Here is a 25,552-nt window from a genome sequence, read left to right on the forward strand (position 1 = left end):
TCCCAAAGGAAGCAGACTTCCTGAATGGGAAACAACAACAAAAAAACCCTTTCTAACTCTCCAACTTTTTTTCTTTCAACAGCCCCGCAGTTATAACCCACTTTCTTCAACATGCCGCAGCTTTGGAATTGCAGCCAAAAGCATCTGGAGACCGTTTAGTGATGGGAAGCCACCTTCCTCTCCCCTCCCTTCCGCATTCTGCACCCCGCTGCCTTGCTTTCCATCCTCCCCCCCCCCCCCCCTTTGCAAATTTTCCTCCAGCCAGGCAGGCAGACGGGCGGGCAGCAGATCCACCCGAGATGCTTTGGGAATGACGCTCCCTTTGCCAACCAGGGTGTTGGCCGGCTGGCAGCTGGAAGGGAGCAGCAAGTGGCAAGCGGCGGGCACCCGGCTTGCCAACCTCTCCCAGCCTCCCTCCCACCTACTCCAGCACCCACCCACCCACCCACCCAGCCCCACATACTCACCAGCGGGCAGGGAAGGCCACGGAAGAGGGGCAGGCAGAGGAACCAGCCGGGGGATTCTGCGAAGAGAAAGGGAGAAAAAGAGAGCTGGGTGTAGGGAAAGAGTCTGGATTCGTGTGTCGGGCGGAAACCAGCCAGCAACAAAATAGTTAGCCAGCAGAGAGGGAGGGAGGAGGGGAGGGAAGGAAGTCCCAGGCAGGGTGTTGAGAAAACCAGAGGCTTGGGGGGGGGGGGGGGAGCAGGCAGGCAGGCAGGACACAGCAGGGTCCTAAAGGCCAACTGGTCTAAAGGAGAAGAGGCGGGATGGAGACCCAACGGGCGCCTGCAATTCTGCTTTTGACTTAATGCCATCAAATGTCCAATGACAAACACAGCGTTTAGAAAGAATCCAATGGGAGAAATGTCTAAAAACATGATCTAAGTATTGCCCACAAGATCGTGTGCTGCAATGTCCTGCCTGCCAAAGACTACTTCAGCTTCAACCACAACAACGCAAGAGCACACAACAGATTCAAGCTTAATATTAACCGCTCCAAACTTGACTGTAAAAAATATGACTTTAGTAATCGGGTTGTCGAAGCGTGGAACTCATTACCGGACTCTGTAGTATCATCCCCTAACCCCCAACATTAGACTATCCACGGTTGTCCTCTCCAGATTCCTAAGAGGTCAGTAAGGGGCGTGCATAAGCGCACTAGAGTGCCTTCCGACCCCTGTCCTATAGTCTCTCCTATATCTTATATTTCTTCTCTACTATATCCTCTATTACCTTCATTGTGTATTATTGTGTATTAGACTAACTAACTAACTAACTAACTGAATAAAATAAAATAAAATAAAATAAAAAATAAAATAAAATAAATAAATAAAATAAAATAAAATAAAAAAACATTTTCCTGACAGTTGAGAACAATTAATCAGTGGGACAACTTAAGTCCAGAAGTCGAGTGATGCTCCATCAATGGAGGTTTTTAAGAAGAGAATAGAGCAGTGGTAGTTTAGGCTCAGTGATTCCCAACCCTGCCCCACCTAAGCATCTCTGAAATCCCCCCAACGTATAATTCTAACTATTCAAAAAGTGAACTATTACACACGCGGAGGAAGCCTAAAAGACCATTAACTTGGTTTAAAGAAGGTTCCAATTGCCCAAATTAACCCCCCACCCCACCCATGGGACCTGGGCCACACATTGGGATCTGCTGGTCTAGCTTCTGTGGTAAGCCACCCAGAGTCCTTATTTATTAATAAATAAATAATAAATAAATAAACCTTTTTTTCCTTTAGGTGCCAAAAAACGCGGGCATGCATGCCACCCCCCAATGTAATGCTGCCTCAAAGCCCCCCCCCTCCCTCAAATGCAAACCCCACCCCCAGGAGCCTATTTTGGTGCTAGCAGGCCTCCTTGAAGCCTCTTGGGACCAAAAATGGACACGGGGCTCGGGGTGGGTGCTGCATCCCACCCATGTCCTCTTTTTAGTCCCGGAGGCTTCGGGGAGCCCTGCTAGCACCAAAATGGGGGACCACCAATCTCCCCAATTTATTCTTCATCTGGGTCTTCCCAGATATACCCATGTTTCATCAACACTCCGCAGCCTGCATTGGTTGCCGATCAGTTTCCGGACACAATTCAAAGTGTTGGTGATGACCTATAAAGCCCTACATGGCATCGGACCAGATTACTTACGGGACCGCCTTCTACCGCATAAATCCCAGCAGCCGATCAGGTTCCACAGAGTTGGCCTTCTCAAGGCCCATCGACCAGACAATGTCATCTGGCGGGGCCTAGGGGAAGAGGCTTCTCTGTGACGGCCCCGGCCCTCTGGAACCAGCTCCCTCCGGAGATTCGGACTGCCCCCACCCTCCCTGTCTTTCGCAAGAGCCTTAAGACCTATCTAGGTTACCAGGCATGGGGCAACTAGCATATGCCCTCCCCCTTTCTCACCATTAAAAATTATGTGTGGGTATGACTGTAATATTGAGTGTTGATTGTGTATTACTACTTGTTTGTTTAAAATGGGTTTTTAGCCATAGTTTTAATTATTAGATTTGTATTTATATTGTGGTATTGTTGTTGTGAGCCGCCCCGAGTCTCTAGAAAGGGGCGGCATACAAGTCTAATAAATTATTATTATTATTATTATTATTATTATTATTATTATTATTACTATTATTATTACCATTTATTGTTGTTGTTATTCTTATTCTTCTTTTTATTATTATTATTATTGTTGTTGTTATTATTATTATTATTATTATTATTTCCCCAGTACACGAGTTTCCTCCTGGATTCCCTTCTATTTTTTTAATTAACATTTTTATTGATTTTTATAATATAAAACACACACACAACATATAACATATAACATATAACATATGCTCAGTGATCCCACCACCAGACAATCAATCATACCCCACCACCAGTTGGGGATATTTCTTGTATAAATCAAATATTTGTAAATGTCCTCAGCTTTTTTCTCGCTGACCAAAGCCATAACAATGTCTCTTTGCCTCTCCCGGTTTCTACGTGGGACAGCCCAATGGACATGTAAAATATCATCAGAAAGAACCTGAGCACCCTGCGCTTGCATCCAACCTAGAATTGCTTCATTTAATTTTGAACCTGAAGCAAAATCTGGTCTAAATCCAGGCAGACGTAAATTCCTTCGCCTTTGGCGATCTTCCAAATTAGCAATTCTGTAATTCAATTGTTTTAAAGTCTCGTCCTGAATTTTAGCTTGTTTTTCCAAACTTTGAATTTTTTCTGCCGCCATCTCTCCTCCCTTCTATGCCTTCTCCAATCTCACCAATTTCTTTCCCCAGTGCTGCCTGTGGAAACGCCCCGCCTCTGTGCATGCGCAGGAAAGGCGCCAAAGACCATCTGGCCGGCAAGAGCCGTGCGCATGTGCAGTGGAGCTGGGCTGAGGCAATGACTGGCGTGCCTCCAGAGTGGGCTCTGTTTGCCATCATGGGTATAGGGCAGTGGCGGCAAACCTTTTTTGGTTCACATGCCACAAGGGGCGCCAGCCTGTGTGAACGTGCCCACACCCATACCCCCCCACGCGCATATGCACCCCCCCCATGCTGCTACTGCACATGTGCACAACCCCATCCAGCCCCTGTGCATTCACGTAGGCCTCACTGAAGCCTGAGGTGGTGAAAAAACAGCCCAATGGGCACACCAAAAGTCTGTTTTTCCGAACTTCCGGTTTGCCCGTTGGCTGGTTTTTCACACTCCGAGGGCTTCAGGAAGCTTCCCCAAAACCTCTAGAGATTGTAATAGCCAATAAAACATAACAACATACAGAATGCTGGTTGGCTGACTAGGGAATTCTGGGAGTTGAAGTTCATTCATCTGGAAATTGACATTTTTGGAAAATGCTGCTATAGAAGCCATTGTGTAAAATCCACTTAACAAAAACAATATACAAGAAACTCTGCTATAGCTGTGGAATATGGAATAAACATCAATATCTGACTTCATTATACAAATACAGGTGGAGAGACACAACAAAGGAGAGACTAGACCAACAGAAGGCTATAAATAGCTCCTGCTGTCAACCTTTTATTTAAGGGTTCTATTTATGTTTATGCCTGTCCTAAAAAAACATTCGTTTGTTTTCCTTTAGCCTTTTACATGCAGAGTTAAGACGGATCATTTCAGGAATAGGCAGGCCAGACGGAGACCTTTTGGGGGGACTCCAGTTAAAGGCATGAAAGTATAGCTGACAAAACAGATGATGTGATTTTTAAATATGATTACCAGGTAGTCTTCCACTTGCAACAGTTTGGCATTTCCAATCTTACCAGGCTCAAGGTTAACTCAGCCTTCCGTCATTTTGAAGTCGGTAAAATGAAGACCCAGATTGATGGGGGCAAAATGCTGACTTTGTAAAGCGCTTAGAGAGGGCTGCAAAGCACTGTGAAGTGATATATAAGTCTAAGTGCTATTGCTATCTTCCTTCCTTCCTTCCCTCTTTCCTTCCTTCCCTCTTTCCTTCCTTCCTTCCCTCTTTCCTTCCCTCTTTCCTTCCTTCCTTCCTTCCCAGTGATTAGAATGTAGCATTGCAGGCAAATTCTGCCCACTGCCCTCCCCTTAAAAATTTTTTTGCCCAAAATAAGCCCTCCCCCAGAAAAAAACCCTTCCCCAAAATAAGCCCTCCCCTGAAAAAATCCTTCCCCAAAATAAGCCCTCCCCTGAAAAAAAACCTTCCCCAACATAAGCCCTCCCCTGAAAAAACCCTTCCCCAAAATAAGCCCTCCCCTGAAAAAACCCTTCCCCAAAATAAGCCCTCCCCTGAAAAAAAACCTTCCCCAACATAAGCCCTCCCCTGAAAAAACCCTTCCCCAAAATAAGCCCTCTCCTGAAAAAACCCTTCCCCAAAATAAACCCTCCCCTGAAAATACCATTTCCTTTGGTTAAGGTTATGGAGGCAGAGCTGTAAATCAGGTGAGACGGCAAGGGGAGCCCCATCTCACTCCAGGCACCCCAAAATAATAAGAACTCCCCCAAAAATTAGTTCTTATTTTCTCTATTTGGGAAATAAGAATCCTTACGAGTTTACAAGGCGGGGGGCATAAGGAACAAAGCTGTTACAGAACCTAGTAGTCCTGCTCGAAATACATCATCAGGCGGTAGGGAAAGTTAGTAGAATGCTTGGCTGCATAGCTAGAGGTATCACAAGCAGCAAGAGGGAGATTGTGATCCCGCCTTATAGAGCACTGGTGAGACCCCATTTGGAATAATACTGTGTTCAGTTCTGGAGACCTCACCTCCAAAAAGAGATGGATAAAATTGAACGGGTCCAAAGACGGGCTACAAAAACGGTGGAAGGTCTTAAGCAGTGATGGGCTCCTATGGGAACGGTCAGGAACGCAGTTCCGGTAGCAAAATTTGGAGCTCCACACCAATTTGCACTGAAAGATGTTGGAACAAAATGCATAAGCCACATCCACAGTGTGGTAGTAAAAATTTTGGTAGCCCATCACTGGTCTTAAGCATAAAACCTATTAAGAAAGACTTAATGGACTCAATCTGTCTAGTCTGGAGGACAGAAGGGAAAGGGGGGACAGGATTGAAACATTTAAATATGTTCAAGGGTTAAATAAAGTTCACGGGGGAAGTGTTTTTAATAGGAAAGTGAACACAAGAACAAGGGGGCACAATCTGAGGTTAGTTGGGGGAAAGATCAGAAGCAACAAAATATTATTTGACAGAAAGAGTAGTAGATGCTTGGAACAAACTTCCAGCAGACATGGTTGGTAAATCCACAGTGACTGAATTTAAACATGCCTGGGATAAACATATATCCATCCTAACATAAAATACAGGAAATAGTATAAGGGCAGACTAGATGGACTAGGAGGTCTTTTTCTACCGTCAATCTTCTATGTTTCTGTGTTTCTAAGGCAGGGGGCATAAGGAACCAAACTGTTAGAGAACCTAGTAGTCCTGCTAGAGGGGAGCAACAGAAACAGATCGTGTTTCTCTGTGTGTGTTTGTGTGTGTGTGTGTGTAAGGTTGTGTTGGTATTGGCAAGGCTTAGAAAAACAAAAACCGAGGGTTCCCCCCTCCCCAATTCCAATTTAATAAAATATATTGAAAAACAGCATTCCACCCTCGCATTTAATAACGTTAAAAATAAAATAATAATAATAAAAGACTTCAAGACTATTTGGAAGGGCGTCTGAAGGCCACGTCGGAGGCTATTTATTGGTTTTGAATCCAAGCCACCTTAGGAATGCATTGTCTGTGCCAGTGTTCCCCAACCTTGGGAACTTGAAGATATCTGGACTTCAACTCCCAGAATTCCCCAGCCAGCGAATGCTGGCTGGGGAATTCTGGGAGTTGAAGTCCAGATATCTTCAAGTTCCCAAGGTTGGGAAACACTGGACTCTGTGTTACACCACTGAGAGAGGAAGCAAAGGCGGAGTGGGGAAGCCTTACCTGACGGATATGCTGTTGTTGCTCCAGGTTTCTAATATCCTCGTCCAGCTCTTCGCTGAGCTGCCGCAGTTCCTTCTCCAATAACTCCTGGCAGGGGAGAAAGAAACAGGCAGCTTGAAGGACCACAGGGCTGCAGAGACCCCCAAGGAGCCCACCGATGGCTGGCTGAGTCGAGAGAGAAGGCTGCGGCGGCTCAGTCGTGCCCACTGCGGTGCCAAAGGGCCAGAGGCTCCGGTCTTGCCAGCACGGGTGGAGTCTAGCTGTGTTTCCCTGCTGCCCGAACCCTTCGTTAAATTGGAGTTGCACAATAATCCTCAACCTGATACCTTGCTTACAGAAGCCCCACTTTGTTTGGAAAGGGCAGCGGGTGAAAGCGCCCACATGAAGGCAGCCTCGAGGCTCTAATTCAAAGATCGGAAGGGGGGGGCAGTTTCCCCAGGAATGTAAAACTGCAAGTTCTAGGTGTGCATTCACAAGGAAATGCTCTCTCTCTCAATATTATAAAAGATTTTTCTTTCTTTCTTTCTTGTGGGATTTTGCCTAGGTAGGTAGGTAGGTAGGGAGGGAGGGAGGGAGGAAGGAAGGAAGAAGAGATATGGAGGGAGGGGGAGAAAGAAAGAAGGGGGGAAGCAAGGGAGGGGGAAAGAGAGAGAGAGAGAAAGAAAGAAAGAAGTCAGGGAGGAAGCATGGAAAAAGAAGGGAGATAGAGGGGATGGAAAGGAAGGAAGGAAGGAAATGAAGGAAAGAAAGAAAGAAAGGAAGGAAGAAGTAAATCAGGAAGGAAGGATGGAAAAAGAAGGGAGATAGAAGGGATGGAAAGGAAGGAAGGAAGGAAGAAGAGATATGGAGGGAGGGAAGGGAGAGGGAGGAAGAAGGGAGGAAGCAAGGGAGGGGGAAAGAGAGAGAGAGAAAGAAAGAAAGAAGTCAGGGAGGAAGCATGGAAAAAGAAGGGAGATAGAGGGGATGGAAAGGAAGGAAGGAAAGGAAGGAAGGAAGAAGTAAATCAGGAAGGAAGGATGGAAAAAGAAGGGAGATAGAAGGGATGGAAAGGAAGGAGGGAAGAAGAGATATGGAGGGAGGGAAGGGAGAGGGAGAAAGAAAGAAGGGAGGAAGCAAGGAAGGGGGAAAGAGAGAGAGAGAAAGAAAGAGAGAAAGAAAGAAGTCAGGGAGGAAGCATGGAAAAAGAAGGGAGATAGAGGGGATGGAAAGGAAGGAAGGAAAGGAAGGAAAGGAAGGAAGGAAGAAGTAAATCAGGAAGGAAGGATGGAAAAAGAAGGGAGATAGAAGGGATGGAAAGGAAGGAAGGAAGGAAAGGAAGGAAGGAAGGAAGAAGTAAATCAGGAAGGAAGGATGGAAAAAGAAGGGAGATAGAAGGGATGGAAAGGAAGGAAGGAAAGAAAGGAAGGAAGAAGTAAATCAGGAAGGAAGGATGGAAAAAGAAGGGAGATAGAAGGGATGGAAAGGAAGGAAGAAAGGAAGGAAGGAAGGAAGGAAGGAAGGGCAAAGATGCCAGTGTCATTGTTGGGGACTGAGAGAGCAAAAGAGTCATAGGGGAAAGCATCTTGAAATGTCCTTTGGTCCTCCCAAAATCTTGCTGAGGGCTCCTCTTCCTGGCACCAACACTTAGGTTAACTCAGGACTTCACCGGAAAGGCTCTGATGCCCGAGTTTTGGCATTCGGTGGAAGAGGCCTCAGAGAACCGAAAACGTGTTTTTTCTTTCTGTGGTTTCATTTTGAATTTAATCAGGTTAAGCTGCAGCTCTTCATTATATGGATTACCCAATCCTGCTTACTGGCTTATTATAGTGCAATATGGAGGGGGCTGAGAGCCAGCTGGTGCAGTGGTTAAAGGAAGCAGGTCAGAACCTGGGAGACCCAACTTCTAGGACAGCCTTACAAAGCCTTTCGGGTTCTGCTTCATCGCTGGAGGTTTTTGAGTGGTGACTGGACAGTCATTTGTATGAAATGGGGTTGGGTCTCCTGCTTGATCCAGGGTGGGTGGTGGGTTAGAAGACCTCCAAGGTCCCTTCCAACTCGGGTATTTTGTTCTAGGTTCTCTCTCAGCCCTCTCGGGAAAAAGGAAAGAGCACACCACACCCAACAATCATCTCAAAGTTGTACGGATTTGTCCAGGCAGTTATTAGGAATCAACTAATAACTAAATCAAAAGGCAAAAAAGAAGTAAGTAAGTAAGTAAGTAAGTAAGTAAGAAAGTAAGTAAGTAAGGAAGTAAGGAAGGAAGGAAGGAAGGAAGGAAGGAAGGAAAAGAAGGAAGGAAGGTAAGGATCGCAGGAAGGAAGGAGGGAGGGAGATGGGAGGAAGGAAGGAAGGTGTGAAGGAGGGAGGGTGGAAGGGTGGAAGAGAGGAAGGTGGGAGGAAGGAAAGAAAGAAAGGAAGAAAAAGAAGGAAGGAAAGAAGGAAGGAAAGAAGGAAGGAAAGAAAGAAAGAAGGAAAGAAAGAAGGAGGGAGGAAGAAGGAAGGAAGAAAAAGAAGGAAGGAAAGAAGGAAGGAAGGAAAGAAGGAAGGAAAGAAAGAAAGAAGGAGGGAGGAAGAAGGAAGGAAGGAAGAAAAAGAAGGAAGGAAAGAAGAAAAGAGGGAAGGGGGAAGGAAGGTGGGAGGGAGGGAGGAAGGACAGAAGGAAGGAAGAAATGAATGAATGAAAGAATGAATGAATGAATGAAGGAAGGAAGGAAGGAAGGAAGGAAGAGCATCCACCCTGATGTGGGAGGCGTCGAATATTTTCAAACCAACCCTGGAAAGAATGGGATAATTTGATGTGTCTATAAAAATATTCATTACTGTGGAATCTGTATTGGCTGGAACCTAAATCCTCTGGAAGCATTTTAATTTATAACCACCCTTTCATGGTCTTCTTTTTTCCCCTTGCATCAGAAGACTATGACTACCCTACTGGAAGTCATTTGTGGAGGCACCAAATATCACATCCAGCATCTGTTATTCATTCCATTGCAGTCAGGAGTTAGAAAAACGGAGCGGCTGGGCTAAAGAAGGGAACTCTTTGTGTTGACACTGAAAACTAAGATTACTGTACAGTGAAGATGATAATTTCAGAAACTGAAATTATAAATGTTTCAATGCTGCAGGGTGCTGTCATACCTAGTTCAGGGATAGTGCACTATCACAAGGAATATTTCACTTTTCAAAATCTTCCTTTTTAAATATACTGTATATACACTGCTCAAAAAAAAATAAAGGGAACACTCAAATAACACATCCTAGATCTGAATGAATGAAATATTCTCATTGAATATGTTTTGTACAAAGTTTAATGTGCTGACAGCAAAATGAAATTGACTGTCAATCAGTGTTGCTTCCTAAGTGGACAGTTTTATTTCACAGAAGTTTGATTTACTTGGAGTTATGTTCTGTTGTTTAAGTGTTCCTTTTATTTTTTTTGAGCAGTAACACTGCTCAAAAAAATAAACGGAACACAGAACACACCCTAGATCTGAATGAATGAAATATTCTCGTTGAATACTTTGTTCTGTACAAAATTGAATGTGCACAACAGCGTGTGCAAAATTGATTTATCAAACCGTGTTGCTTCCTAAGTGGACAGTTTGATTTCACAGAAGTTTGATTTACTTGGAGTTCTATTGTGTTGTTTAAGTGCTCCCTTTATTTATTTCTTTGAGCAGTATATATCTATCCTAGTAGATCTGAAAGTGAACGTTCATCATAATTAAGAATGGAAAAAAAGGGAACTGTACAGGCAGAGACAGTTGTTGTTTTTTTAAAAAAGAAGTAGATACACAATCTTAACTCTTCGATGTTTTTTAGAATCATAGACATCACTGTATCTCATTCGCCCTAAACCCTGACCTGGTGCATTCTTGTCTGAGGTTCTTGGCAGCCAATTTACAGTGTGTAGCACAATCTTCAAGGCTGAGGAGGAGGAGGAGGAGGAGGGGAGAGGAAATAACAAAGAATCCTGCTCCATGGAAGCCAGTAAACACAGCTGCACTCCAGGCGTCGTGGGAGAACCATCCCATTTCTCGCTGGCTACGTTAGTCTCCCAAACCTGGGTTGGTGCTTTTTTTTTTTGCCCGAGGAAGTGGATACCATATGCTTGGCTGCGTCCGATTTCACATTGCCAGAGGCTAAATGAGGATTTCCCTTGCTTTTCAGAAAGAACTCACCTCGATTGGCAGAGAGGGTGGTGATGGGCATCGTGCCGAAGATGGCGCGAAGGGCTTCCGGGCCTGCAGTGGGCAAATTAAAACTTCAATGAAAAGAATGTCGTTAGTTAGAGACGATTCAAATTTGGGAGCATAGAGGTGGAAGGAAGCTTGGAGGTCTTCTAGTCTGACCCCCTGCTCAAGCAGGAGACCCTATAACCGTTTCAGGCAAAGTGATTGTCCAGTCTCTTCTTTAAAAAAAACAAAAACCTCCAGTGATGAAGCACCCGTGATTTCTGGTGGCAAGCCGTTCCACTGGTTAATTTTTCTCACTGTTGGGAAGTTTCTCCTTAGTTCCAGGTTGCTCCTCCCCTTGATTAGTTTCATCCAATTGCTTCTTGTCCTACTCTTTGGTGCTTTGGAGAAGTTAGAGCCATGGTGGCGCAGTGGTTAGAGTACAATACTGCAAGCTACTTCTGCTGATCACCAGATCGAATCTCAGTAGGCCCAAGGTAGACTCAGCTTTCCATCCTTGCAACGTCGGTAAAATGAGGACCCAGATTGTTGGGGGCAATAGGCTGACTCTCTGTAAACCGCTTAGAGAGGGCTGTAAAGCACTGGGAAGTGGTACATAAATCTAAATGGTATTACTATAATGCTATTGCTAAGTTGACCTCTCAAATACAGTGGTACCTCTCCCTAAGAACGCCTCTGCTTACAAACTTTTCTAGATAAGAACCGGGCGTTCAAGATTTTTTTGCCTCTTCTCAAGAACCATTTTCCACTTACAAACCCGAGCCTCTGAAACTGTAACTGGAAAAGGTGGGGAGAATCCTCTGTGGGGCCTCTCTAGGAAGCTCCTGGGAGGAAACAGGGCCGGAAAAGGCGAGGAGAAGCCTCCGTGGGGCCTCTCTAGGAATCTCCTGGGAGGAAACAGGGCTAGAAAAGGCAGGGAGAAGCCTCTGTGGGGCCTCTCTAGGAATCTCCTGGGATGAAACGGCCGGAAAAGGTGGGGAGAAGCCTCCGTGGGGCCTCTCTAGGAATCTCCTGGGAGGAAACAGGGCCTCCACCCTCCCTGTGGTTTCCCCAATCGCACGGATTATTTGCTTTTACATTGATTCCTATGGGAAAAATTGCTTCTTCTTACAAACTTTTCTACTTAAGAACCTGGTCACGGAACGAATTAAGTTCGTAAGTAGAGGCATCACTGCACTGGAATACTGCTATCATGCTCCCCTTAGTTCTTCTTTTCTCTAGAGTGGCCAAACACCAATTCCTACAACCGTTCTTCATATGTTTTTCTCTCCAGGCCTTGAATCATCTTAGTTGTGCTTCTTTGCACTCCCCCCACCCAAAAGTCTCAACATCTTTTCTTTTTCTAATGTGATGATGATTAATCATGTGGGACAATGGTTGTTGGCCTTGAATTAGGAGGATGTAAAACAGGATGGGGCGTCTCACTCCATTGGGTGTTACCATTATGGTTCGACATCTGTTTTTCCCTTATATTCAGTTTGAGCTCAGAAGCTTGTGAGTACGTGGTGGCATCCTTTAATGCTTCTTGAGGTCAATGAAATTCTCTTGCCAGAAAGATGCGCAAGACCATTGGTGCAATATTCCACTGTACTTCCACTGATACACATAGAAACCTAGAAAATTGACGGCAGAAAAAGACCTCCTGGTCCATCTAGTCTGTCCTTTTACTATTTCCTGTATTTTATCTTAGGATGGATCTATGTTTATCTCAGGCATGTTTACATTCAGTGACTGTGGATTTACCAACCACGCCTGCTGGAAGTTTGTTCCAAGGATCTACTACTCTTTCAGTCAAATAATATTTTCTCATGTTGCTTTTGATCTTTCCCCCAACTAACCTCAGATTGTGTCCCCTTGTTCTTGGGTTCATTTTCCTATTAAAAACACTTCCCTCCTGAACCTTATTTAACCCTTTCACATATTTAAATGTTTCGATCATGTCCCCTTTTCCCTCCTGTCCTCCAGACTAGACAGATTGAGTTCATGAAGTCTTTTCCTGATACGTTTTATGCTTAAGACCTTCCACCATTTTTGTAGCCCGGCTTTGGACCCATTCAATTTTATCCATATCTTTTTGTAGCTGTTCACAAGATCTAATTCAAGTATTAGGTGACCCTCCTGATGATTGATAGAACCCTCTGCCATGAATTAAGCTAGGGGTCTGCATACCAAAGTAGGGTTATCGAGGATGGACGACCTTCCGGGTTCGTAATCAAAAATGCTCCTGGGCTCGTTGCTGGCGGCATCTGCAGTTTCCCAATTTCTCCTGCAAAAGAAAGACGGGAGAACCTCAGGGGCTGTGCATGATGTGCTTTGCCTCCCGTTTGGCCCCAATGACTTCCTGCCTTGCATCTGCAAAGGTCCACTTTAACAGGGACTGTTCCCAGCATGAAAGAAGAGAATATGCTGCATAAAATAATTAGCCTGCAATCTAGCAGGTGTAAATACCAAGTTCTGATACCAAAATAACTCATGTATAAAGCACAATGCTTTATTTTGTCTTGAACGTATATATGTATGTTGTTATCCCTCCTGTCTTTTTTCCTTTTTTTTCTCTATGGATTCCTATGCACAAATAATTATGTAATTTTACGCACTCTGTAAATGTTGTACTGTTGTATTGTTTATACCCTTTTTTAATGTAAATAAATAATAAAGTATTTTTCAAAAAAAGAGAAAAAGAATAGAATGGAATAGAACAAGAAGAAGAGTAGAGTAGGGTAGAATAGAACAGAACGAGAACAAGAGTAGAGTAGAGTAGAGTAGTGTAGTGTAGAGTAGAGTAGAATAGAACAGAACGAGAACAAGAGTAGAGTAGAGTAGAGTAGTGTAGAGTAGAGTAGAATAGAATAGAACAGAACGAGAACAAGAGTAGAGTAGAGTGGTGTAGAGTAGAGTAGAGTAGAATAGAATGAGAACAAGAGTAGAGTAGAGTGGTGTAGAGTAGAGTAGAATAGAACGAGAACAAGAGTAGAGTAGAGTAGAGTAGTGTAGTGTAGAGTAGAGTAGAATAGAACAGAACGAGAACAAGAACAAGAGTAGAGTAGAGTAGAGTAGTGTAGAGTAGAGTAGAATAGAATAGAACAGAACGAGAACAAGAGTAGAGTAGAGTGGTGTAGAGTAGAGTAGAGTAGAGTAGAACAGAACGAGAACAAGAGTAGAGTGGAGTAGAGTAGAGTAGAATAGAACAGAACGAGAACTAGAGTAGAGTAGAGTGGTGTAGAGTAGAGTAGAGTAGAACAGAACGAGAACAAGAGTAGAGTAGAGTGGTGTAGAGTAGAGTAGAGTAGAATAGAACGAGAACAAGAGTAGAGTGGGGTAGAGTAGAGTAGAACAGAACAGAACGAGAACAGAATGAGAACAGAATGAGAACAACAGTAGAGTAGAAGTAAGTAGAATAGAGTAGAAGAGAAGAGAAGAGAAGAGAAGTGCATGAGAATAGAATAGAATAGAATGGAATGGAATAACAGAGTGTGAAGGGACCTTGGAGGTCTTCTAATCCAACCCCCTGCCTAGGTAGGAAACTCTACACCGCTTCACACAAATGGTTATCCAACATCATCTTAAAAACTTCCAGTGTTGTAGCATTCACAACTTCTGGTGGCACACTGTTCCACTGATTAATTGTGCTAACAGACAAGAAATTTCTCCTTAGTTCTAGGTTCCTTCTCTCCCTGATTAATTTCTACCCATTGCTTCTTGTTCTATCCTCAGGTGCTTTGGAGAATAGGTTGACTCCTTCTTCTTTGTGGCAGGCCTTGAGATATTGGAAGACTGCTATCATGTCTCTCCTGGTCCTTCTTTTCATGAAACTAGCCATGCCCAGTTCCTGCAACTGTTCTTCGTATGTTTTAGCCTCCAAGTCCCCTAATCGTTTTTGTCGCTCTTGTCTGCACTTTTTCTAGAATCTTAACATCCTTTTTACATTGTGGCGACCAAAACTGAATGCAGTACAGTGTTCCCTCGATTTTCGCGGGTTCGAACTTCGCGAATAGCCTATACCACGGTTTTTCAAAAAATATTAATTAAAAAAATACTTCGCGGTTTTTTTCCTATACCACGTTTTTTCCCACCCAATGACATCATATGTCATTGCAAAACTAATAATTTTTGCAAATAAATAACAACAAAAATAATTATTATTAATAAATAATTATGTTTATAAATATCAGGATCACTAAGTGTCTTATTCAATGGTGAGTACCAGTAATAATGGTGAGTAAATGGTTGTTAAGGGAATGGGAAATGGTAATTTAGGGGTTTAAAGTGTTAAGGGAAGGCTTGTGATACTGTCCATAGCCAAAAATGGTGTATTTACTTCCGCATCTCTACTTCCCGGAAATTCGACTTTTGCGAGCAGTCTCGGAACACATCCCCCGCGGAAATCGAGGAAACACTGTATTCCAAGTGTGGCCTTACCAAGGCTTTATATAGTGGTATTAACATTTCACATGATCTTGATTCTATCCCTCTGTTAATGCAGCCTAGAACTGTGTTGGCTTTTTTGGCAGCACCTAGAACTGTGTTGGCTTTTTTGGCAGCACCTACACTATGCTGGTCCATATTTAATTGGGAAAAAAAGGATTGTCGCAACAGTTTAAGAGGCCATTTTTGTGCCTTTATGGCTATGTTCCCTCTCTACGTATCCTCTGGGAGTATCAAAACACCCACACGCCCTGGTAAATGGTAGATTATGGTCGATGTTGTATGTTGTGAAATGGCAAAGCTGCAACTACCGCACAAGGACCTCCCATTGTCACCTGATAACACTTCAAACACAGAGCAAAGTGGTGCACATATTCAGCTGAGAGATAAATCATTGAGATAATTGCAAGGGTGCCATGTGTACATTTTACACAACCCGTTTCATGTTAAAATCTCATATCTCCCTCTAGTGTCACAGCTAGGAACTGGAATAGGCACGATGAATTATTCCAATCACTGATTTTAGACACGAAAGGACTAATTCTGTGTCATTAGAGCAGTGTTTCCCAACCTTGACAACTTGAAGATATTTGGACTTCAACAGCCAGAATTCCCCAGCCAGCATGGGAGTTGAAGTCCAAATATCTTCAAGTTGCCAAGGTTGGGAAACACTGGTCTAATGACACAGAATTTGGGAACAACGATGCCTCCAATATTTTGGGGTGGCACTTCATTTAATTTCCTCAAATGCTTCCCAAATTCTCCATGCTTCCCTAAAATATTTAGGTCTCAAATTCACTTTTACTAAGGTCCCACTCATTGAAATGGACCTCACTTTTGAATAAATGCAACAGGGTGGAGTTGCAAATAAGCTTAGATTCATAAGGTAGATATACTGTACCAGGAAAGCGTATAATCTGGTATCTTTATATTCAACCCCATATTTATCTCTGATGTTCATATGGCTTTGCCACCCTTCTGCATGTTTCTTCGTTTGTTCGTTCATTCATTCATTCATTCATTAAATTCATTTATTGGATTTGTATGTCGCTCCTCTCCAAGGACTCGGGGTGGCTCACAACATATCAAAAAACCCACCCCAGCATACAATATAAATTACTAAAATCCAATTACATATAACTAACTATTCTAATCCTTCTGAGATGGGTAAAATGATGACCTGAATTGTGGGGGTGATATGCTGGCTCTGTGAAAAAATGCTATTGCTAATATGTTTGTTTGTTTGTTTGTTTGTTTGTTTGTTTGTTCGTTCGTTCGTTCGTCCATCCATCCATCCGGCCAGCCAGCCAGCCAGCCAGCCAGCCAGCCAGCCAGCCAGCCAGCCAGCCAGCCAGCCAGCCAGCCAGCCAGCCAGCCAGCCAGCCATTCATTCATTCATTCATTCATTTATTCATTCATTCATTCAATTTTTATGCCGCCCTTCTCCTTAGACTCAGGGCGGCTTACAACATGTTAGCAATAGCACTTTTTCACAGAGCCAGCCTACTGCCCCCACAATCCGGGTCCTCATTTGACCCACCTCGGAAGGATGGAAGGCTGAGTCAACCTTGAGCTGCTGATGAGATTTGAACCGCTGACCCACAGATCTACAGTCAGCTTCAGTGGCCTGCAATACAGCACTCTACCTGCTGCGTCACCCCGGCTGTAAGCTGCCCTGAGTCTAAGGAGAAGGACGGCATTAAAAAAACCCGAATAAATAAAATAATAAATAAATAAAACCCATTCTAAAAACCCAGGAACATTAAAAATCATTCATTCACATTCAAACAACAAGCATACATCATACTCGTTGGCCAGAGGCTAGGATCTGGTGGCATAGATAGGTTTTCGGGATTGTACGGAAGGCGAGGAAGGCGGGGGCAGTGTGAATCTCCGGGGGGAGCTGATTCCGGAGGGCTGGAGCCCCCACAAAGAAGGCTCTTCTCCTAGGCCCTGCCAAGCAACATTGTCTGGTTGAGGAGACCTGAAGAAGGCCAACTCTGTGGGACCTGACCGGTTGCTGGGATTCATGCGGTAGGAGACGGTAGGTTGCCATCCTTCATAGGGGACAACTCCTATCTTCCTTGCTTCTACTCACCAATCCATGCCATTCCTTTGGCGGGAGTAACTGCTTGAGGTCATCAGCGGAGGTTGGTTCTTCTTCATGAGCTCCGGAGGGTCGTCATCTAGAGGAGACAAAATTGTCACTGTGAGCGACAGGCAATCATTTCCAAATAGAACCATGGCATCAGCGTTCCAAATAGCATCCGAAATTAAATGAAGAGTCCGAGGCATAGCCTTCCTCCACGTTCCAATTTATTAGCAGAGTCATGTGGGCACATCTGGGAGAAACTCGAATGTGAAGTCATGTGGGTTCCTCCGCCCAGTTTAAAGTTCATTCCCTCGTTCCCACACTCACAAGCTCATCACATTGGTTCAGTCTCCTTCTCCCCTCAACTTCCGGGCAGGTACTGAACAAAGGATGACCTTGAGAATCTAGAAGGAATTTATTATGGCGACAAATCTACAACCCTCATGCAAGGCTGACAGAAGTTTGTTTGTTTGTTTGTTTGTTTATTTATTTGTTTGTTTGTTTGATTGATTTGTATGCCGCCCCTCTCCATAGACTCAGGGCAGCTCACAACATACAATAGAACAATTCACAACAAATCTAATAAATTTAAAAAAACATTTAAAAACCCCATTATTAAACCCGACATACACACAGACGTACCATACATAAATTGTATAGTTATTCCCTCTCCAAGCGCCCAGAGAAAGGAAAATGCTTTGTTTGCTCTGGGCTGCCAAAGCCTACTTAATCTCCACCAAAAGGCTCCTCTGGCAGCCCAGAAAAGCCCGAGATGGCTGGGATTAAAGGGGGAATGGCAGGAAACTGGCCGGGCCTTTGTGCCGCTCTCAAATTTTCTGGAAAATTTTCCCGGGCTCGGGTTCTTAAGTAGAAAATGGTTTTTAAGAAAAGGCAAAAAAATCTTGAACACCCGGTTCTTATCTAGAAAAGTTCTTAAGTAGAGGCGTTCTTAAGTAGAGGTACCACAGTACTTTTCAGGAATTCATAAGTAGATATTAGATTTGTTTACATTCTCTTTTTATATTGTTGTTAGCCGCCCCGAGTCTTTGGAGAGGAGCGGCATACAAATCTAATAAATACTAATACTACTGTACTAGAACAGTATGGCAGGAAACAACACATTTCCAATGCGCAAATAGAGTGGTGAAAGGAGCGGGCATCTCAGTTTGGATCTAATCTTCATTTGCCAGACAAAATAAGATTATAACGTGGGAAAACTCCCAGAAAGACAATGATCGGCCAGAATAGAAATGTTTATCCACTAGAGGACGCACAATAATTGTAGTGTTTCTCGATGTTTTGAGCTCAATGCCCAGTCATGGTTTTTAAAGCCACTTTCGCACTATTGAGTTAAAGTGCAATCCATATCTCTATGCATCTTCAGGAAACAAAGACATAATCAAATTAGCTGTCCATGTCGCAGATTCCTGTCCTTTTTTTGCATCTGTTGTGATTCTCTGTCAAATCCTATTGGCTTTATTGGCCTGAAATAGATGAAAGAGTTGCAGAAAAGAGCAACAAACTTGACAAGGTGTCTGGAAGTTGAATCATATGATGAGTGATGGAGCAAATTAGATGTGTCTAGCACAGGCAGTCTGGAGCCCCATGTGGTTCTTTCATCCCTCTGTTGTGGCTCCATCGCTCAAAATGTGCATCACAACCACCAAGGTGCAATAACTGCCCGAGACATGATTTATTGATCTTTTCGACCCAGGATTAGGGAACTTGAGGCTAAAACATATGAAGAACAATTGCAGGAACTGGGCATGGCTAATTTGATTGTTTCGGGGGGGGGGGGGGTCTTTTTCTTTTTGTATTTTGTAAATGTATGTTTGTTTATTTTTTGTTATGTTTTTAAAGAATTTAAATAAAAGCTATTAAAAAGAAAAGAAAACAAGTACCAGGGGAGACATGATAGCAATCTTCCAATATCTCAGGGGTTGCCACAAAGAAGGAGTCAACCTATTCTCCAAACCACCTGAGGGTAGAACAAGAAGCAATGGGTGGAAACTAAACAAGGAGAGAAGTAATTTAGAACTAAGGAGAAATTTCCTGACAGAACAATTAATCAGTGGAACAGCTGGCCTCCAGAAGCTGTGAATGCTCCAACATTGGAAATTTTTAAGAAGCTGGATAACCATTTGTCTGAAGTAGTGTAAGGTTTCCTGCCTAAGCAGGAGGTTAGACTAGAAGACCTCCAAGGTCCCTTCCAACTCTGTTGTTGTTATAATTATTGTTGTTATTATTAAGTTGTCGGGGCATTGCTACGCTGCTTTAAACTGCAAATGGAAAGAGTGTCTAAAATGATTGAGAGGGTTTTTGAATCTAAATTACTGTTTCTCAACCTTTCAAATGTGTGGACCCAAACTCCCAGAATTCCCCAGCTGGCTATTCTGGAAGTTGATACCCTGATCTAAATTAGCCTGACTGCTAGCTGCAGTTCAGCAGTTCGATTCTCACCAGGCTCAAAGTCGACTCAGCCTCCCATCCTTCCGAAGTGGGTCAAATGAGGACCCAGACTGTTGAGAGCAAGAGGCTGATTTATTTTATTTGTTTATTTGTTTGTTTATTTGTTTATTTATTTTGTCCAATACACAATGAGGGTTTTAGTGGGTGTATATCTATATACACATAGTAAAATACATGATGAAGGTTATAGAGGAGATACTCATAGTAAAATATATCTAAGAAATAATAGAAAAGAAGGTATAGGAATAGAACATATCAATGAAAGAATAGAAGAAGAGATATAGGAATAGAAGAAAGGTATAGGAGATATAGGAGAACAATAGGACAGGGGACGGAAAGCACTCTAGTGCACTTGTACTCGCCCCTTACTGACCTCTTAGGAATCTGGATAGGTCAACCGTGGATAATCCAAGGGTAAAGTGTTGGGGGTTTGGGGATGACACTATGGAGTCCGGTAATGAGTTCCACGCTTCGACAACTTGGTTACTGAAGTCATATTTTTTACAGTCAGGTTTGGAGCGGTTAATATTAAGTTTAAATCTGTTGTGTGCTCTTGTGTTGTTGTGGTTGAAGCTGAAGTAGTCGCCGACAGGCAGGACGTTGCAGCATATGATCTTGTGGGCAATACTTAGATCTTGTTTAAAGCGTCTTAGTTCTAAACTTTCTAGGCCCAGGATTGAAAGTCTAGTCTCATAGGGTGTTCTGTTTCGAGTGGAGGGATGAAGGGCTCTTCTGGTGAAGTATCTTTGGACATTTTCATTTCTGTAAACCGCTTAGAGAGGGCTGTAAAAGCACTATGAAGCAGTGTATAAATGCTATTGCTATTGCTGAATTAAAAGCCCATACCTGGAAGTTTACTGTGGATTTGCTGGAACATGCTACGGTACCAGTCCCTAGGGCTGTCTACACTCTGCAATACAAAACAAACAAGTAAAATCAGTAACGAGAAAGGAAAGATAGAACAAAAATATACAGACCATAAAGGACTAAGCAACTGCACTGGCTGCCGATTTGTTTCCGGTCACAATTCAAAGTGTTGGTAATAACCTATAAAGCCCTACATGGCATTGGGCCAGAATACCTTCGGAACCGTCTTCTGCCGCACAAATCCCAGCGACCGATAAGATCCCACAGAGTTGGCCTTCTCCAGGTCCCGTCGACTAAACAATGTCGTCTGGCGGTCCCCAGGTGAAGAGTCTTCTCCGTGGCGACCCCGGCCCTCTGGAATCAACTCCCCCCCAGAGATCAGAACTGCCCCCACCCTCCTTGCCTTTCATAAACTATTGAAGACCCACCAATGTCGTCAGGCATGGGGAAATTAAAATACCCCTGGGCTTATATTGTTTATGTATGGTATGATTGTGTTGCATGGTTTTAATAATGGGTTTTTAGATGTCTTTTAATATATTGGATTTGTCACGTTGTTGTTTTTGTTGTGAGCTGCTCAGAGTCTCCGGAGAGGGGCGGCATAAAAATCTAATAAATAATTTTGCATCCTTTGTTTAATGATTTTATCCCACCATTTCTTTGATATTAGTGTAATAATAATAATAATAATAATAATAATAATAATAATAATAAATATTTAGATTTGTATGCTGCCCCTCTCCGAAGTCTTGGGGCGGCTCATAACACAATACACAATGTACTAATCCAACATTAAAAAAAAACCAGACTAAAACCCTTATCATAAAAATTAATCACACAACCCAAGCAAACCATACATAAATCATAATAGCTACAGAGAATATCAACTTCCCCAAGCCTGGCAACATAGGTGGGTTTTTAGGAGCTTGCAAAAGGCAAGGAGGGTAGGGGCAGTTCTAATCTCCGGGGGGAGCTGATTCCAGAGGGCCGGGGCCACCACAGAGAAGGCTCTTCCCCTTGATCCCACCCGATGGCATTGCTTAGTCGACGGGACACGGAGAAGGCTTGTCCCACAGCAAATTGTCCGGTGGCTAGTTGGCCATGGTGAATTGTCATAGACCCCGTTCTGAATTCATTAAATGTGATTAACAGTTCAACCCTGAGCTCCATATACTGAAGAAAGGTACTGCAAAGTAGACATTTCCATCCTGTTTACAATCCCTCCGAGGACTCACCGATCGAGAGGCGAGGGGCATCCCAGACTCGTCCACTGGCCCGATCCCGTCGTACTTCACCCAACGCTTCTCCTTCCTCTTGCCATCTTTTGTCCAGGTGGCTGACCAACCGGGTTGCGCAACGCCATTCACAGTCGGGTAATTGACAGAACCAGGCAAGTAAGGAGGATGAGCAGGTTCCGTTTTCAGGGGTCTGATTTCTTTCGCGGGCCAGGTTGGGTACCAATTATTTGCTGCCAAGAGATACAGTCAGATCATAATGAGAAGAAGATCTAATTGAACGTTGTGTCCCATCCTTGTCTCCATCGACTCTAATTATGCTCCCTTTAGAACAATTAACATTTAAATATATTAAAGGGTTAAATAAGGTCCAGGAGGGAAGTGTTTTTAATAGGAAAGTGAACACAAGAACAAGGGGACACAATCTGAAGTTAGTTGGGGGAAAGATCAAAAGCAACATGAGAAAATATTATTTTACTGAAAGAGTAGTAGATCCTTGGAACAAACTTCCAGCAGACGTGGTAGATAAATCCACAGTAACTGAATTTAAACATGCCTGGGATAAACATATATCCATCCTAAGATAAAATACAGAAAATAGTATAAGGGCAGACTAGATGGACCAGGAGGTCTTTTTCTGCCGTCAGACTTCTATGTTTCTATGTTTCTAATCAAATGGCTGAAGTTCCTAGAAAAAAAATACTTTATTTGGCCATTTTATGTAGGTTGGTTTAAACATAATTTAAAATTACTTGAATTATCACGGAAAACAGATTATGTGGTACTTACAGATTAACAAATTGGAAGGGAAGTTGTAGGTCAGTGATGGCGAACCTTTTATTACTCTGGTGCTGAAAGAGTGTGGGCGTGCGCTATCGCATATGCGCAAGTGCCCACGCCCATAATTCAATGCCCGGGAAGGGCGAAAACAGCTTTCCCCAAGTCCGGAGGCACTCTGGAGGCCAGAAACGGCCTATTTCCCAACTTCTGGTGGGCCCAATAAGCTCATGTTTCACTTTCCCAGGCTCCAAAAGCTTCCCTGTAGCCGGGGAAGGTAAAAACGCCCTCCACCATCTCCCTGAAGGTTCTCTGGAAGCCAAAAACACCCTCCCAGAGCCTCTGTGCGAGCCAAAAATCAGCTGGCCGGTACATACATGCACGTTGGAGCTGAGCTACAGCAATGTCTCATGTGCCAGTAGATATGGCTCCATATGCCAGCTATGGCACCCATGCCATAATTTCACCATCACTGCTTTAGAGTAATCAAATGCTATCCCTGCACATTATTGTTGTTGTTGTTGTTAATTATATTTGTATGCTGCCCTTCTCCAAAAACTTGGAGCGGCTCACAGAGTAAATATAAAAGAAGTGTTTTTAATAGGAAAGTGAGCACAAGAACAAAGGGGCACAATCTGAGGTTAATTGGGGGAAAGATCAGAAGCAACGTGAGAAAATATTATTTGACTGAAGGAGTAGTAGATGCTTGGAACAAACTTCCAGAAGACGTGGTTGGTAAATCCACAGTAACTGAATTGAAACATGCCTGGGATAAACATATTATTATTATTATTATTATTATTATTATTATTATTATTATTATTATTATTATTTATTAGATTTGTATGCTGCCCCTCTCCGTAGACTCGGGGCGGCTCACAATATCCATCCTAAAATAAAATACAGGAAATAGTATAAGGGCAGACTAGATGGACCATGAGGTCTTTTTCTGCCGTCAATCTCCTATGTTTCTATGTTTACTAGTGTTAGCATTTGCTCTGTTTCCGTCCAAATCAAGAATGCATTGGCGATATCAACATTTTATCCCATGTAATTACTCCTAAAAGGGAAGCAAGAACGATAGCGAGAGAATGGGAGGGTTGGGCATTAGACACGCTGCTCAATTTAAACACCGTCTTTTACTTGAAAGCTCCGCTGTCCAAAAGGACCATCAAAGGCTCTCAGCTCTTCCCTTGGCAGGAGGAACGGAAAGCTAGCGGTGCTTTGGAAGCGGGTCCAGTTGTATGAAAACTTAAAAGATCAAGCCCCAATGGATAACAGGAAGATAAGGCAGCGAGGACTACAAAGTGTCCTGTGCCGCTTGCCAAGGAAATCTATTATCACTTCCCATTCTTGGCTGGAGTATTACCTGAACTCTGCTGAGTTGTTTTCCATGGCTGGGATCTCCCATTGTACACTCGGCGGGGAGTTGTATCGTGGAATTCAAAATTGAGGGTATTCGAGCCACAATTGCGAATCACGGGAACCTATACAGAATTATATAGGACAGATAAAAGGACATCATTCATTAGTACATGTTCTGTCAGGCTCTCTGGTAGAATCCTCCCCAAAAATGCACAGGTACAAATTTCAGACACACACACGTTTGAAAATGCAAAACAATGTTCTTTATAATGAAAATTCACTTAGACCAAGCCCTCTTTTAGTATAGCAAAGAGCACTGGTCTCCAACCAAACTGGTAATTTGTACATGTCCCTTATCAGTTCTGTGATACTTAGCTTGCAGCTGTGAGGCAATTCACAGTCCTTCTTCTTTCACAAAGTGAAACACACTTTGCTCTGGTTTAGTTTCAAAGCGGGGAAAAATCAGCACACAAAAGGTCAAAGTCAGTAAAGCAGTCACGAAACACAACAATCAGATAAACCTGCACAATGGCCAAACCCACAGGCTGCTATTTATAGCAGCCTCACTAATGACCACAGCCCCAGCCAACCACAGGTGGCCTCATTTTCTTTGATAATAATCTCTCAGTTGTTGTTGCCTATGCATCGCTCTCCGCATGCGTGGCTGTATCATTAACTCTTGTTCTGAATCCAAGGAGGAGCTAGATAATTGATCTCCTTCTGAACTGTCTGCCACACTCTCCTCCTCCCTGTCACTCATGTCTTCTTGGTCAGAGGAGCCTTCATCATCAGATTCCACCGGGGGCAAAACAGGCCTGCAACATGTGGATGTCTCCCCCACATCCACAGTCCTTGGGGCAGGAGCTGGGCCACAACAGTACACAACTTTTTAAGAAAGAAAATATCATTTTTATTGTATTTTTCCCATTAAACAAATATTTATTTAGTTAATTATTTATCTGTCTGTCTGTCTGTCTATCTACCTACCTACCTACCTACCTCGTGCACAGAAGCAAAAACATTTGCCGAAATCTTTCATATGCACATGTCTCTTTGCAAGATTTTGCTCCCTGGGCATGCGCAGGAGCAAAGACACACTGGGACACGCATGTGCGCATGCAAGGGAACAAAAACTGCATGCGCAGTGCACAGAACGCTGCCAGTGCACCATCCTCAACCATAGCGGTAGCAACCAATCTCTGTTCTTGAAAACCTCCAGACGAAGCTGCCACCACACCCGAAGGCAAACTGTTTCATTGATTGATTGTTCTCACTGTCAGAACATTTCTCCTTGGAAGAGATTATAGAAAAGATTACAACTTGCGCGGAGGTGGATAAGTTATCGTTGAAAATTAAAAACAAAGAGGAATCTGGTTTTTACAAATGTTGGGATATGTTCTACCAGTGGTTAGGAAAAAGTAATTATTGTACGTTTGATTAGAAACATAGAAACATAGAAGACTGACGGCAGTCTGCCCTTATACTATTTCCTGTATTTTATCTTAGAATGGATATATGTTTATCCCAGGCATGTTTAAAATTCAGTTACTGTGGATTTACCAACCACGTCTGCTGGAAGTTTGTTCCAAGGATCTACTACTCTTTCAGTCAAATAATATTTTCTCACGTTGCTTTTGATCTTTCCCCCAACTAACTTCAGATTGTGTCCCCTTGTTCTTGGGTTCACTTTCCTATTAAAAACACTTCCCTCCTGAACCTTATTTAACCCTTTGACATAT

The 25,552-nt window shown here is 43.3% G+C and overlaps 1 protein-coding gene across 5 annotated transcripts in view; it reads right to left on the reverse strand.

The window, feature by feature from the left end:
• SORBS3 (sorbin and SH3 domain containing 3) overlaps window positions 1-25,552 on the reverse strand; it is an 86,496-nt gene that overhangs the window by 34,645 nt on the left and 26,299 nt on the right. For 3 of the 5 annotated variants that reach the window (XM_070765385.1, XM_070765384.1, XM_070765383.1), the window contains 8 exons: window positions 23,818-23,935; window positions 21,672-21,904; window positions 20,416-20,479; window positions 17,107-17,194; window positions 12,753-12,849; window positions 10,569-10,631; window positions 6,409-6,495; window positions 468-523 (listed from right to left, as the gene is read on the reverse strand). In XM_070765385.1, coding sequence (XP_070621486.1) covers window positions 468-523; window positions 6,409-6,495; window positions 10,569-10,631; window positions 12,753-12,849; window positions 17,107-17,194; window positions 20,416-20,479; window positions 21,672-21,904; window positions 23,818-23,935 — 806 coding nt within the window. The remainder of the gene's footprint in view (window positions 1-467; window positions 524-6,408; window positions 6,496-10,568; window positions 10,632-12,752; window positions 12,850-17,106; window positions 17,195-20,415; window positions 20,480-21,671; window positions 21,905-23,817; window positions 23,936-25,552) is intronic. The other 2 variants (XM_070765387.1, XM_070765386.1) reach the window with 1 other exon arrangement.

The sequence above is a fragment of the Erythrolamprus reginae genome, chromosome 12, assembly GCF_031021105.1.
Source record: "Erythrolamprus reginae isolate rEryReg1 chromosome 12, rEryReg1.hap1, whole genome shotgun sequence".
In the NCBI taxonomy this organism is placed as follows: Eukaryota; Metazoa; Chordata; class Lepidosauria; order Squamata; family Dipsadidae; genus Erythrolamprus; species Erythrolamprus reginae.